Raw genomic sequence first — 14089 nt, 5'->3', positions numbered from 1 at the left:
CCTGAACAGTTCAACCTCAGACCTAAGCAGAACATTAGTAAATGTCAGCCACGTCTCGTTGTTGTTGCTGCAATTCTCCAAGCTCGCTGTCAGAGCTGAGCCTCGCTGCTCCTTATAAAAGATGACACAAACAGTAGGATAAAATAGGTCAAATCCATAGGAAGAGATGAGCGTCTGCAAAGCTATAAAAAACAGTGACCACAGTATGTGAAGGAAAACACAAGACTATGCGTTGCAGTTTACCAAAACAAAGCACCTTCTTCTATGACATCACCCTCTGATATTTTCTATATCGTTACTCTCGATCATTTGATTGGTTGGCTGGTAATGAGTGACATCAGGTCGTTTTCCTGTCCATTTTCCAGTAAAGACATCCAAGAATCGATTGTCCAGGGTGAGGTGATTATCGATCTTGATATTGAGATGAAGGCACACAGGTCCCTGAGTCGTAAATCATTCATTACATTAATACTCGGCTTCCATTAAAACTCAATCCCTCAGTTAGTTTACAGTGCATGGCCTTCAGTGTAAGTGCTGCGCTGAGTTGTAGCTTAAAGACAAACTTCAGCGAGGCAGGCTGTCTTGATTAAAATGTTGTGAGACCATCGATGAGCATCAAGCATAAAAGAGCACATTAAAGCACTACTGAATGCTTACAACCACATAAAGACCTTTTTTAATTAAGGTCCTCCTGAATTTAAAATGACTGAGTTGATTTGTGCCGGGCTTTGTTTAGGAACAAAGGTTATGCAAATAGATAACCTTGGAGGATCACCTTGGGAAATGACCAGTCATGTGGCAGCTATTGTAACTTAGAAGTTTAGCGAGCACAGTCCTGGAGGATGTAGGGAAGAAAAGAAGAAGAGCAGAAGCTAGAGAAACAGGCACAGGATATAAAGGAGCTCTAAAAGTATATTGTGTTGCAGCATACTGTACATCCCAAACATTCACATTAAACACCACCTATAACAACCCCCCATGGGACTGCAACTGACTGGTTACAAGCTGTTGGAGGGATACTGAACCTGCCTGTGTACAGATGTGGCGAGTGGGAATGAAACAACAATGCAGAGGCTCACCCTGAATCCTGGGATGATTAGTGTGTTTTTAAGGACAAGACATCCTGGACACAATTAACTGTGGCATCACATAGGGGTGCAAATATGGTAGTGTTTATGAATAGTTTATATTAACAGTAGTATTTAATAGTTCATAATATGTGCTTTAGATGAACTGAACCCCTTTCTTACCAGCTGTAATTAAACTAGAATTACAGTACATACTCAAAACCAATTAATTTTAATGGAGCCGTTGATCCCATTTCAAATCTGCTCTTATTACAGAGTAAATGTTTGCTGTGGAGTTACATTTCACTGGTTGGTCATGATGACTGTAGCGGCAACTTGAATCTATGGGAGGAGAATTAGAAAAGGCGTGGAGATGGAGATACTGAGGAAGATATGATCCAGGAGGGAGTGCTGCACGGGAACGCATGGGATTATCTGTGCTAATAATACTCCACATAGAGCACAGCAGGACCACCCTTTCAGAAAGAAGGAAAGCAAACACCCACAGTAATTTTACCAGCAGTATCTTACAAATGTAGGAATGCAGGCAAAATGTTCAAATAATCCCAGTTAATGAAAATGTCCAGCTCTTTCATATCTAATGACACACAGCTAATCAAATGCAGGGATTGACTCAGATTGTAGCAACAACACAAAACAGAAACCAAAATGTCGGGACTGGATCTACAAACAAATTATCTGGAGCTCTGTACACATGTACACATCATTTTGGCAAGTGGAGGGACAAATTCTGGCCGGAGCTGACTTGGCTTCGTATAAAGCTAACAGACTAGAGTGCCATGTGGAGGGAAACTCTGAGCTGGCTGCCATACTGGAAACACCTGAATCTGGGAGGGAGGGAAATCTGGCATGTGACGGACAATCACAATGAACGAGTGACCATGTTCCCTCTTTGGATCACACGTCCTTGCTATGACAGAAAAAGACAGAAAACCATACTGCAAACACACAGCTAAACGTGACAGCCTGTTTTCTTGCTGATAAGCAGCTGACAACAACAGCTCTGGTTTGGATTCATCCACAGAAAACACCAGGGGCACCGTTCATGTTACCTTATTTCAGGCTGGGATTAAGCATCTCTTGCAGTTTAAGGTTTCCTCTAATGATGAATGATATTTAAGTGGCCCTGAGCAATAAAGTGCATTTCCCAAGGTCAAAAGCATATCATGTTTGCTTTGGGAAGTAAAAAATGTGAAGCCCTAACATGAAACTGCACCCTGCACACAAGGAGGAAAAATAGTGACTGATGTTCCATTCATTAAATGGCAGTAAACACTAATGAGCTATCCATAAACACTAACCATGCCTGCCAAGGATGCTGTAGACCGCTCCGTGGAAATGGAAATCGGCCATGTATGAGCATGAAAACCCGACCACGCGGTGCTGTAAAGGTAATATGTTGTGAATAAACTGGTACCTGAAAACATATGGACGAGAGAGGAAACCGTAGGTGAGTGTGATCACTGTACGAATTACTATAGAGGCTGTGCAACGAGAAAAGCGCGCTTCAAAACGAGCTATAGGCTATTCTACCTTGGACGAAGGCAACGTGATCACAGCTGAAACAAACCTACATGCCAGTTTCTTACACAGGCCATTTTCCTCGTTTTTTTGTTTTGTTTTTTTTTCTAATATTGCCTGTTTGTACAAATTGCATTTCGATGACAGCCGCTGCTGCAGGCTTACCTTGCACCCGAACATAAGAGAGAGGGTCCGGTTACTGCAGATGACCTTACACTGGCACATGACCGGCGAGAGACACTTTAAATTCCTGACAGGCAAAGACATCAGTCCAGAGCCTCCACACCGGGCAGACAGCACAGACCAGAGCTCGTCGCTCCGCCGCCACTCACTCAGATCGGAGCCACCGTGCAATTCAGGCAAGAGCCGCGGAAGATGGGGAGGGGGAGTCGGAGATGCCCGTTAATTGGCGGGCTGCCCCGTTGAAATGTGACCGTGTAGCGGTGTTACTCGGCTCCAGCAATCGTGTTTTTTAAAAAAAAAAAAAAAAATTATATATATATATTTAACTTCAGATCGTGCATTTGTGTAACGTTTTAAAGCGTCGGTCGTCTCGTTACATCGCCATGATGTCCAGAGGTTTAACACTGGCAGCATCATTCATTCATTTGCACAAGTATGTCGCTCTCTCTCTCTCTCTCTCTTATTTGATTGGCCGTAAAGTTTGTACTCAAAGCGCAGCTGGAATCGCAACAGGAAGCTGTGAACAGACTGAAGAGAGAGCACTTATCAATAATCCCGCGAGACTGCATGGAAATAATAGTGGCAGTAGTATTAAAGTAAGAACACACCAGAATATTCTACCAAAAGCAGTGGAAGCTGGGAAATATTGATGCTGCTACATCAACCACCTTGCTGCTCACCACCACATGTAACAGTGTGATTGCTGCGCCCCCTGTTGGATCATGAGAATAAATACTGCAGGTGCTGTCCAAAGTGCTGAAATCTGTCAGCTCAGTGGGAAGAAGCCCTTGAAGGATTCCAAATGTCTTTGTGTAAAGTTGACAGTTATTAATCGAGACGTTCGTGTTTGTATCTGTCACCTTGCAGCATTGTAGGGTCCAAGGAGGCCAAGTACAACTGGTGGACCTCTGCCCTCATCTCTCATAAATGCAGAGTTCATAACAGATAGGGACACTGATGTAGGCTGTGACCTGCATGGGAAACAAATACATGCATATTCAAAACATTTGAAATTAAGTTAAATTAAATAACTCGACACTGAAAATTAGAGACACATACGTTTGTGGTATCAGCATTTACAGGTATCAACTATTTTTGATTTGCTCCCTATATAAGTGCCACAGAATTTACTAATTGACCCTAAAAGTTACTATGCAGGCAGTTAAGATAAATGCAGGACTATGTATTAAATAGGAGCTGTTAAAAAGAGTTTAAAGTAAGACAGACTGTTAAATGTTCACTGAAAAGAAACATTATTTTTAAAAAATCGATTTAATTGATTTAAGCAGTGACAACAGTTGTTGAATTAACAACTGTTTAGTGGAAAGCTGCTATTTCTTCTCATAAGCTTGATATGGTTGTTATTTGGCTGTTTAACACTAAAAGTAAATTAAGTCAAATTTAACTTAAAATCATAGTTGATACATTTCTATAATATGTTTATTGGTGACCATTCACTATATTATATTCAATACCTTAATATCTAAAAAATTGTTTGTAAAAGAGTAGTATTTTCAAATTAAAGTACTCGAGATGATGCAGTGTCGATAAGCCTCCTATTGTTATTTCAGTCATGCTAAATCTCATTATGTCTCAACATGCTTTATGTATTTTCCAGGATGAATGCCTTATTTAGTTCCATTTGTGTTTTGTTCCTCTCCACTCCTGTGTGTGATTGTGCTGACATAGTGAGCCCACAGGGTGGAGTGAGAGAACCAGGTAGGCCAGATTTAAATATTGTGCATTCATCTCAGGACCGACTGCGGCGCAGGGCTCAGTGCTCCCGGGTGACGTCAGCGTTAAATCGAACACAGAGACCGTTCCAAATACCTCAGTGTGCTGCTGATAGTTGTTTTTTTTTTTTTTTTTTTTAAACTGTATCCCCCTTCCAGAGTGTTGGGGATATCCTGGGAAATCTGCAATGTGCTAAAGACATCAGCAGGTTTACCACGAGCCTACAGAGGAAGGTCATGAATTTAAACACAGTGGGAAGACTAGTGGCTTCTTAGGAAAATATTTTCTACAGTTAATTAGGCAGGTCGATAAATTAACACCTAATTAAAAAAAAAAAATCGTAATAAAGCTTCCTGTATGGGAATGAGATTGGAATGGCAATACTATTATAATATAATAATATTATAATACTTTTTTTTTTGTCTTATTTTTGTGTGTTTTGCTTGTTTGAGGCATAGCCTCGTTCACATTTGTCTTTTCGTACTTTAGATTCATGTTTTACCTCCGAACTTTACACTCTGACTCCTGTCCGTCGCCACACAAGACGTCTAAGGGCTACAGCAGTTACCATGGATATTTCTATCTAAAAAAAAAAAAAAAAGCAAATCAAACTCTGTCCTTGGTTGCTGCAGTGGATGTGTTTTAGTAAGGGACAGCATTGACTGTACAGTGGAAAAGATTGCACCAGTGACTAACAGACTTGCAGTAGGCCACCTCTTCAAAATCACACAAGGGTGGTTCCACGCATTTTCCTCTACTCCTCCGTGTAAATCACATCCACACAGTTTTTTTTTCCTGTGTTCCCCTCACATCACACTCCACTATGAAAGATAGCGCCTGAGCTCTTTATAGAAGTTCCTAAGGAGTAATCTCACAATACCATCACCTAATCATGTAATCGGCAATCTTTTCAAATGGCTTATACAAACAAACAAAAAAGCCCATTGAATTAGAGCTCTAAATGTGACGGTATCAGTTATTTTGTTACTATTTAAGCAGAACAAGTGAAATGCCAAGTTACAAGTTTTTAATCTGTTTTGCAACAATTAAATTATGCATCTGATTTACCAGCTATGGTCACTGGAAGGAATTCCTTTCCTATGATTCTCCTTTGACCTAGAGTAACCTTTTTATTTCTCCTCTCAACAACCGCCGACATGTATGCGCAGCAGGAGGGATGTCATGTTAGTCTGGGTATGACTGTTTATACAGTACAAGTCTGGGCTGCCTCTGTGCTTTCACAAAAACACAGACATGTCATTAAAATGTTTTGTTTTTTTTAAATATATATATAACCAGTCTGTATATACAGTTGGACCAACCTATAAAACTGTACTGTGTACATACAAGTCGCAACAATCACAGCTTGAAATTTAAACCAAAGCTGAAGTGCCTTAATGAGAGAAATCTTTAGGGCTGTGAGTGTCTTGAGAAACGTTCCTGGTCTGGACCAATCGACACGCTCTGTTTGGGTGAGGCAGGACAGGCGGTTGATTCATGTATGAACTCGAGTTGCATGTACATTGTTTTCATGCAGTTGTGATATAATGAAAAAGTATGAATGTTATTTTGTCACCATTGGTCAGTGGAGGAGGCAATTACATTTTCTATGTGAAGTTTTGCCGTTTGTTAGTTTATTTCTTTTCACTGTACTAACAGACAATAAAGGAATTCAGATATCCAGTTTTTTTTCCAGGGTTTTGCCTACAATTGTAACGTTTAGGTGTAGCATCCAAATGCTTTTTCACAGCACTGAAGCCACTGTAGCTCTGTAACACTTTTGGTGATTATTATTGTTATGGCAGACGGTTCATTCTGAAATACATATTGTAATGATAGTACTCCAAAATATTTTACTCCAAGATTTTAGTCAAATAACCCTAACCCCCCCACCCTCTCTCACACACACACACACACACACACACACACACACACACACACACACCACTACCACAGCACTTAAACCCTCCACAACCCTAGGGAAAACCCTGAATTCATAAATCTTTATTTTCCTAGTGGTCTCTAATTCTAATGCATTTTATATATCATCTAAGCATTAAGTAGAATGTGTACAATGCACTTTGCCCCATTAGCTAACATACCAATGATGCTGTAGGCATTAGTTATGAGCTTTAATCAGGTTTCAAGTGTCTCTCTCTCTCTCTCTCTCTGTTCTCCCCCTCTGCCCATATTTGGAACATCCTGGCTCCAACCGGAAAAGATGGTGCCGACCACAAAGCCATTCTCTATGCTTCAATCTGGCTCCAATGCAAAACGGGGTGATGTCATCCCTTACTACTTCCATCTCTATGTATGAAACTAGATTTCTAGATTTAAAAGATCCACATGTTTATACATTTATGTAGATTTCCATCGATTCAACAGCACATTCACACAGCGATGGCTATGACTAACAACATCTGTAATCACCGCAGATACGGTCTGATTTCTATGGTTACTGTAAGTGGCTTTCCCCTTCCACTACAGCATTATGTAAGAGTGGGAGTCACATGGAAACCTAAGCTGTGGTGTGTAGAGTATAGCATTAATATCCTAATGCTGCATTGTATGATAGAAAGAGAGAGGGAGAGAGAGGGAGGGAGGGAGGAAGAAGAAAAAAAAACAACCAAGAGTGTTTCCATGACAACATCTGCAGGGGATGGCAGATCCCTAACAAATAGTCCACTTGCCAGCAGCTTTTTGGTCACTGCATCTTTAACATGACGTTCCTGTCACGAGGGATTGTTGACTTAAAGGCAGGTTTCTTGTGTTACTACTACATGTGACACGAGTGAGACATGAGACCGTTTTTCTCAGAGTATAAAGAAGCACTCTGACTATGAGAGCAGTTCAGTGAGTCTGCAAGTGCCAAAAACTGTGCTAAGCCTACCCTGTAGGTAGAGTCAGATGGACCAGTCTCAACATTTTCTCATCTTTCCTGCGAGCCATTTTTGAATCTTGGTATTATCACTAGTTTAGAAAAGAACATACCTTTAATGGTTTTCCTCTATATTGAGGATAACAAAAGAAAAGACATCAAAGGCCCAACATTGACATGTTTGCATTTGACTGTATGGAAACTTAAATATTTGATCCAGAATAAGCAAAAGTCCTTTTTGATCTCCCTGCATACAGTCTGAATGCACTCTAGGACAATGACTTTACATTTGCTCAGCTTTTTCTAAGATGTGTGTGATCAAATAGCTGCTGCTCCAACTAAAAAGTGGGGAACTGACTGACATTAAGAAACTAATATTATTTAGTGTTATATTTTTGTTTTATTGGCACCAAAACAGAAAATCTTAACAATTAAAATAAAGTTGGAACTACTTTTTTTCATTCTTAATGATGCATTTTATTCATGCTAGAAAGGACTGTATATATTATTTTCAAATGTATTGATTACAGCAGTGTTGTCAGATTAACTACTCTTAATTGGAGAATCAGCTCTGCTTAAGTACAAATATAAATGATATTACCCCTTAAACATTACCTTACCAAATGTAAATGCACTGCAAGTGGTATCCTAATTTTAATAATATACGAAGCAATTTTGAATGATTGTAGTTCTTTCTTAAAGAACAGAAATTAAATGGAAATTCTGGTTTATTTCAGCTTGGTGTAGCTGCCATGTGGCTGTTGTGGCTCTATTGGTCACGTTAACTTTGCACTCTCCTCCTCCTCCTCTGAGGAAAAGAAATAAGGACTCACACAAAATGGCGTATGTCGTGGTACTATAACAAGCTCCCTGTAGCTTTCCAAAAATGACATGTTTTCATGAATCAATTTAAAGATTGAAGTCTGACTGAAAGTAAGTGCAGATATTAACCACCTATAAGAGATTTTTTACAAACTACATGAGGGATCTACATCTGAGCATACTTGCCATCCGACCTAATCATCCTTCGTCTTCCTCCAGCCATCATGTATTCTCACTGGCTTGTTAACATGTGTGACGATGACTCTCTGGAATCTGAAAACAGCTAAATTCAGTGGCAGATTATCCCATGGACCATTGTGAGGATGACCGCAAGTCTTCTCAGTTTGATGGTCAGCTGTACACAGTACATATTTTGCTCTTTTGTGTGACTCCTTGTTTCCCGAATCTCTACAATGCAGGTGTAGAATGCAACGTGAGCATGACCCACCGAGACACCATAGCGACATTATTGCATAATATGCCAGATTGAAATAAACCAGAATTATCCTGTAACTGATTAAACCCATATTTTTACACGTCCTCCAATGATTCATCTGAATGATAACGAGTGATAATAAAAGAACAAGAAAAAATGCTTCAGTCCACGTCATTGGATGACAACATTTGTCGCTCTGTCTGGACTGTTTCTCTAAACAGTTGTTTGCTTGTTTGTTGAATTTTACAATGATTGTATTCATTGGCATTTATACCGCCACACAACGATAGCAGCTAATCCAAACAGTTTAGGAAAAAAAATTTGTATCACACTTGCACAACAACCTCTAATGTTCAGCCTGTTCTAACCTCCAGCACTCAGCAGCTTTGACGCTGGAATAGTCTAACTAAAGTGCAAACACAACTGGGAATCTCCTGAGGCTCTCAGACTGCCTCAGCTCTACAGAGTAGGAAAACACCCAAGGTGAGAATTGTAGTATTCACACCTACACAGAACCTGCGATATCTGATTTGTCTTTGCTTGGATATCTTGTTTAACTTGCAACAAGGAAAATCAGTTGGCTTATTTGTTGGCTCTTATTTATGTAATATTAGCAATTCATATGTCAGGGAAAGATAAGGACTTCTGGTTACCGTTAAAACCCTTTCCTCCTTCCCTTTAATTGCACAGAGGTTAATTCATTCCTAGTACCGTAACAAGAACAATCCATAACCTGGACACGTTGGGTCCTGTGGTAGAGAAGTGCTTCAGATCAGTGGCAGGCGCACCAGCAGCACTCAAAGGTTGCTCTACAGGCAAACCGTAATGTTTCACATCTGATATTCCTGGTTCTGTCTCTTGCAGAATCATCCGGCTGTGTAAATTGTACATGCCCAAATGGAGTCATCACCACCAGGGATGACTTGGAGCGATGCATTATGCATGAAGTATGGCGTGCATGTTACACCTTCAACACACTTCAAAAGCCAAAAATGTTCCACCATAGGAATGCATTCGTTTTTCTCCTTCTGGTAGCAGCAGACATGCTTAGAGGCAGGCATTAAATGGTTAAATTGAGCTCTTGGGCGTAATAAAAACATTGTCTGTTTTATTGGTTTTTTGTTGTTGTATATTTATGCTTTTCTTGTTTTGTCTTTTTATTTGCACACAGTGGGACTGTGAGAAACAATTTTTCGATCCATCTGTATGTCTGTATGTCATGTGGTGGAGTTGAAGTTGAAGTAATTATCTTTACCACCCCCAAATGAGATGAGTACATCCACACTGTAATCATGAGAGCACGCAGATGATTCTCTTCAGGTGACAAGCGAATAATGTCTCACTGCAGCTACTGGTCTAATTCTTTACAACCATCACCTCACTTTCCCTTTCACTGGCTGGTTGTGCTGTGTGTCCGCCCACACTAAACACAACAGCAGTGTGCTGTCCACAGTACTGAGACGATTCCCCGCCAGCTGTCTTCCATCTGAGACTTAAACATGTATGATGTGAAAAAATGTGAACGAAAGATCACTACAAACTGTCAACTCGGGCTCCAGTCTGTACTGAAATCTGTCCATTATAAACCGGAACCACCCACAAGTTAAACAGCTCTCTCTAACCTGGTCTGAATCAGCAATCATGTGTCTCAACTTCACTTCTAACCTTATGAACAGGCCAATGCAATGCTTCGATGCACATGCCATAATATACTAATAATGTATATTGGCTCTATAATACTAGATTTAATTTGACTAGGTAAGTGGGTGGGCATATATCCTCAGTTATTCAGTAGCCGCTGCTTGCTCCACCCTAACTCGTCCAAATATTGTCACTTCTGGCCTCTAAAAACAAGAACATGTCGGCCTAAATGCTAGACTTGAGGCTTCAAAACTTCATGTTCATTTAAATTTAAAAGACTCCTGGTGGTTCCTCAAGATCAAAGATTGGCAAACTTTAAAAATCATCAGAGGGAAGGTGCTTAGAAACGGCTGTTTGTGGCCTACAGCTCCCTGTTTCTCTCTCTCTCACTCACCTGTTGGGGCCAGCTTTGTCTCTCAACAGTTTTTTTTTTTTTTTTTTTTTTAACTTTATAGCCCTTTAAAAATTCCACTCATTTTAAAAACAATGACTGATGAGTCCCATTATAATTTTATATGAATACGGAAGAACTGTTATGTGTAATAAATTAATGAATAAAAAAGAATTAAAAAAAATTTGGACCCTGGGCCAGTTGGAGTGCAATTACTTGGCTTTTCAGAAATGCTCTTACGACTCTTGCGTACCACCAGGTGGAGGTTCGCGTGCCACCACTGGTCCGCGTGCCACCACTGGTCCGCGTGCCACCACTGGTCCGCATACAACAGTTTGGGAATCACTGCTCTAGTTTAATGCTATGAATGCTGTAATAGACATGACATACAACTATCTTTACTAATAGGGCCCTGTTACAATAATGAAACCTCTGTTTAACAAATCTTTCCTTCACTAATCAAAAACACAATGCGAAACAGAACAGAGTGAGTAAAAATGTTCATACAAATGTAATTCCATTTTCAAATTACAATTCCTCACTGTTGATTTCTTTTAGACCTTTAATTCACATTAAAACATTTCAATCATGGGGCTACACTGTAAAAGATACTGGCTGGTTTTGAGAAACCAGGTCCTGCTTTACTTCAACAAAAGTTTAGTTTTAGTTTAGTTGAGACTAGTTTAGTTTTCTTTGCCTGGGGGGTGTGACTGCAGCTCAGTCTATAATTAGATATGAAATTTGTATTGTGGGATGCTGTAAGTTTTCTTGTATGACCATGACCAGGAATCAATGTAGTTCACTTCGTGGGCAGTACAGTGCTTATCATTACATAATATTTTATTAAATTAAATAAAAGTCATTTTCTTGTGACTTTGATATACCACTAGGATGATTATTTCATCAGGGCAATACTTATGAACCATGTAAAGTGCCGGTTCATGACCTCACAATTATCACACATTCACTCAAAACACTGTAGCTCAAAGGTCTCAGGAAGCAGAATAAGAGTGACTCGACTTACTTTGGTTCATGTTGTTCTCCTCCAGTAATGCAGCATTAATTATGTCTGCTCCTGTGCTCTGGTGCTGACTGTTAGACACCTTTCAAACATACTGTAAATGAGCACTTGTCATTATAGATTTGCTTCTTTGATGGAGGTAAGATAGCCGTAAACATTTGGTGAATGAAGCATTGTGTAATAGAGAAGACTTGGGTGACATGTTTTAATGATGATCGACTTGTATTGCAGCTCTCGCTGGTCAGATGCACTTGCGAGCTCATTCTCAGAGTTAGAAATTGCTTTATACTTTTAATAGACTGTCAAAGTAGAAGTAGATTTGTTTTTTGGTCTTTTTCCCTGTTTTTTTTGGAGTTACCTCTGACGAAATGCAACCAAGAGACTTAGGCCATCACTCATAGCTTTGGCTTGGCAAGTAGCGAACACAGCGGGGTATCGGTCTAGTCAGTCACGGCCCAGCTTCAAGCCAAGCCGATGAAAACAGAGTAACCGTGTGCCAACAGGTAGGTCTGACTGGCAGTAATTATGCTCCACCACTTGCCGACCACTGCCATTTGAAAACATGGGCACAAGTGTGTGGGTTTAAAACTGGAGAAATAACACTGACAAAAATGAAAAAGAGAGAAGTTAACTGAACTGAGTAAAAGCTTCTGTAACACAATGCTGTTTTTTATATGGCCAACAATAGGATATAATGTATTTTAATAATATGACTGCAAAACACACAGCAGCAAGCAAAGCTGTTAGTGATAACCAGTAAGAGGTATTATAAGCACATTCATTGTTGTGCTTTTTGACTTTGTTGCAGTAAGTCGGCAGGGAAACACTCATTTCTTATGAATGGCACTAAAATATAATGTAAGTGGACAGCATGGATCATCAGAACTGAACATTTTATTCAAGTAACACGTAAGTAAGCTTCCTTCTAGCAGTGACTTAAGAGCACATAGTAATTAACTGCTTACTGTAATCACAGTGCGTTATCTTGCAAGCAATGTTTACGTTGTCATAGCAACTGCAGAAAACAGACACATAATGAAAGAAATTTTCCGGTTAACACACCGGCTGTTTATGAGAACTTCACCTGACTTGATGAAATTACCTCTACGAAGAAGTATATCATTACTATACAGACAATTAAATTGCTTTCGCTGACCATAGGCTGTGGACTCACAAACAAGTCTGACAGAAGAAAACATCTCAGTATGAAATGAAAGACAGCAGTAAACAAGATGGGACTCCCATCAGCATCCTTTTTAACTAATTGGTCATAGACCAGTTGGTCAATTACAGCGCTCATCAAACTGTACAGCTGCACATGGCAACAAAATAACATGATGTTGAAACATTGCTGACAGTAAGTTCAACTTCATAATAGAGAAATGAATACCCGGAAAAATTGCATGTATTTTATTGTCAGTACAGTATTGTGGAAGGTTTAATTAATTTGTTGCCGCTACTTGGAGCCAAGTCGTAGTGTTAGCTTGTCAAACACAATATGAAGCTCATTTTTCTCATTCTGCTTAGTGTGGCATGAATATTGAAGGATCAAGTTGCTTTGAGGTTGTTCGGCCCTATATCAGTTTTCATTTAAGAGCCAGTGTTGTGTAAAAGTCTTATTATGAGTCACATTTCTCTGTTTAAAATGTGTTGAAATATGATTTTAGCATTAATATCAAGACACTAATGATGATGACTGATGTAGGTTAAAGCAGATACAAAATCACTGTGAGTTTAATCAGCTGATTCTCAGCTATAAAATCTGGGCACTTACATCCACATCCGATGAACTGTGTAGGAATTGCAGCCCTTTTTATACATGGACCTTCAAATTTAGAGGGTGTAATATGATAATGTTAAACTAATTCACCTAAACTTTTCATATGTGGTTGAAAATCCTTTATAGCCAAAGACTGATTGATGTATGTGACCCATACACCTCAGCACACTCTTGTTATAGGTGTTATAGGCACCGGGATCGCTGCCATCTTCACTTCCTACTTGTTTTTTTTGTTTTTTTGCCTTCCAACTGTTTCTCAGCAAATTGAACAGGTGCTGAGTTGAACTTGAGGTCAAGTTAGTGACTCAGTCAGTTAAGAACATTACGATATGTCTGATCCTGCAAACCTCCTTTCCTGATTTTGGCCGTATGTTTAAGTTCATCATCATTTGGATGTGAGCAGTCAAAATGTTTCCATAAACCCATTCATCCTGCTGCAGCCGGTACTTGTGAAATTATCAATGAACTCCAGTCACTTCCCTGGCAGAAATACTCACCCAAGCTTTAGCACCACCTCCACCATGTTTGACAGATGAGATATGCCTTAGATAATGAGCTGTGTTTACTTTTTCACCCGTCCATCACTCATGCGCG

At 39.7% G+C, this 14089-nt stretch overlaps 1 protein-coding gene across 4 annotated transcripts in view; it reads right to left on the bottom strand.

Moving 5' to 3' along the window:
• LOC138196465 (disks large homolog 4-like) overlaps positions 1 to 14089 on the bottom strand; it is a 68637-nt gene that overhangs the window by 42533 nt on the left and 12015 nt on the right. Inside the window, exon 1 of one of the 4 annotated variants that reach the window (XM_069146519.1) lies at positions 3653 to 3672. The exons of 2 other annotated variants lie outside the window; for them this stretch is intronic. Coding sequence is in view for 1 of the 2 variants with exons in the window: in XM_069146516.1 (XP_069002617.1) it covers positions 2775 to 2876 (102 nt within the window). In the remaining variant the exon portion in view is untranslated. Of the gene's footprint in view, positions 1 to 2774; positions 2892 to 3652; positions 3673 to 14089 lie in introns of those variants that run through there. One more of the 4 variants, XM_069146516.1, reaches the window with a different exon arrangement.

Source organism: Embiotoca jacksoni, unplaced genomic scaffold (assembly GCF_022577435.1).
Source record: "Embiotoca jacksoni isolate LCO1_2020_lvr unplaced genomic scaffold, fEmbJac1.0.p SCAF_13, whole genome shotgun sequence".
NCBI lineage: Eukaryota > Metazoa > Chordata > Actinopteri > Embiotocidae > Embiotoca > Embiotoca jacksoni.
This window is presented reverse-complemented; position numbering and strand designations above follow the sequence as displayed.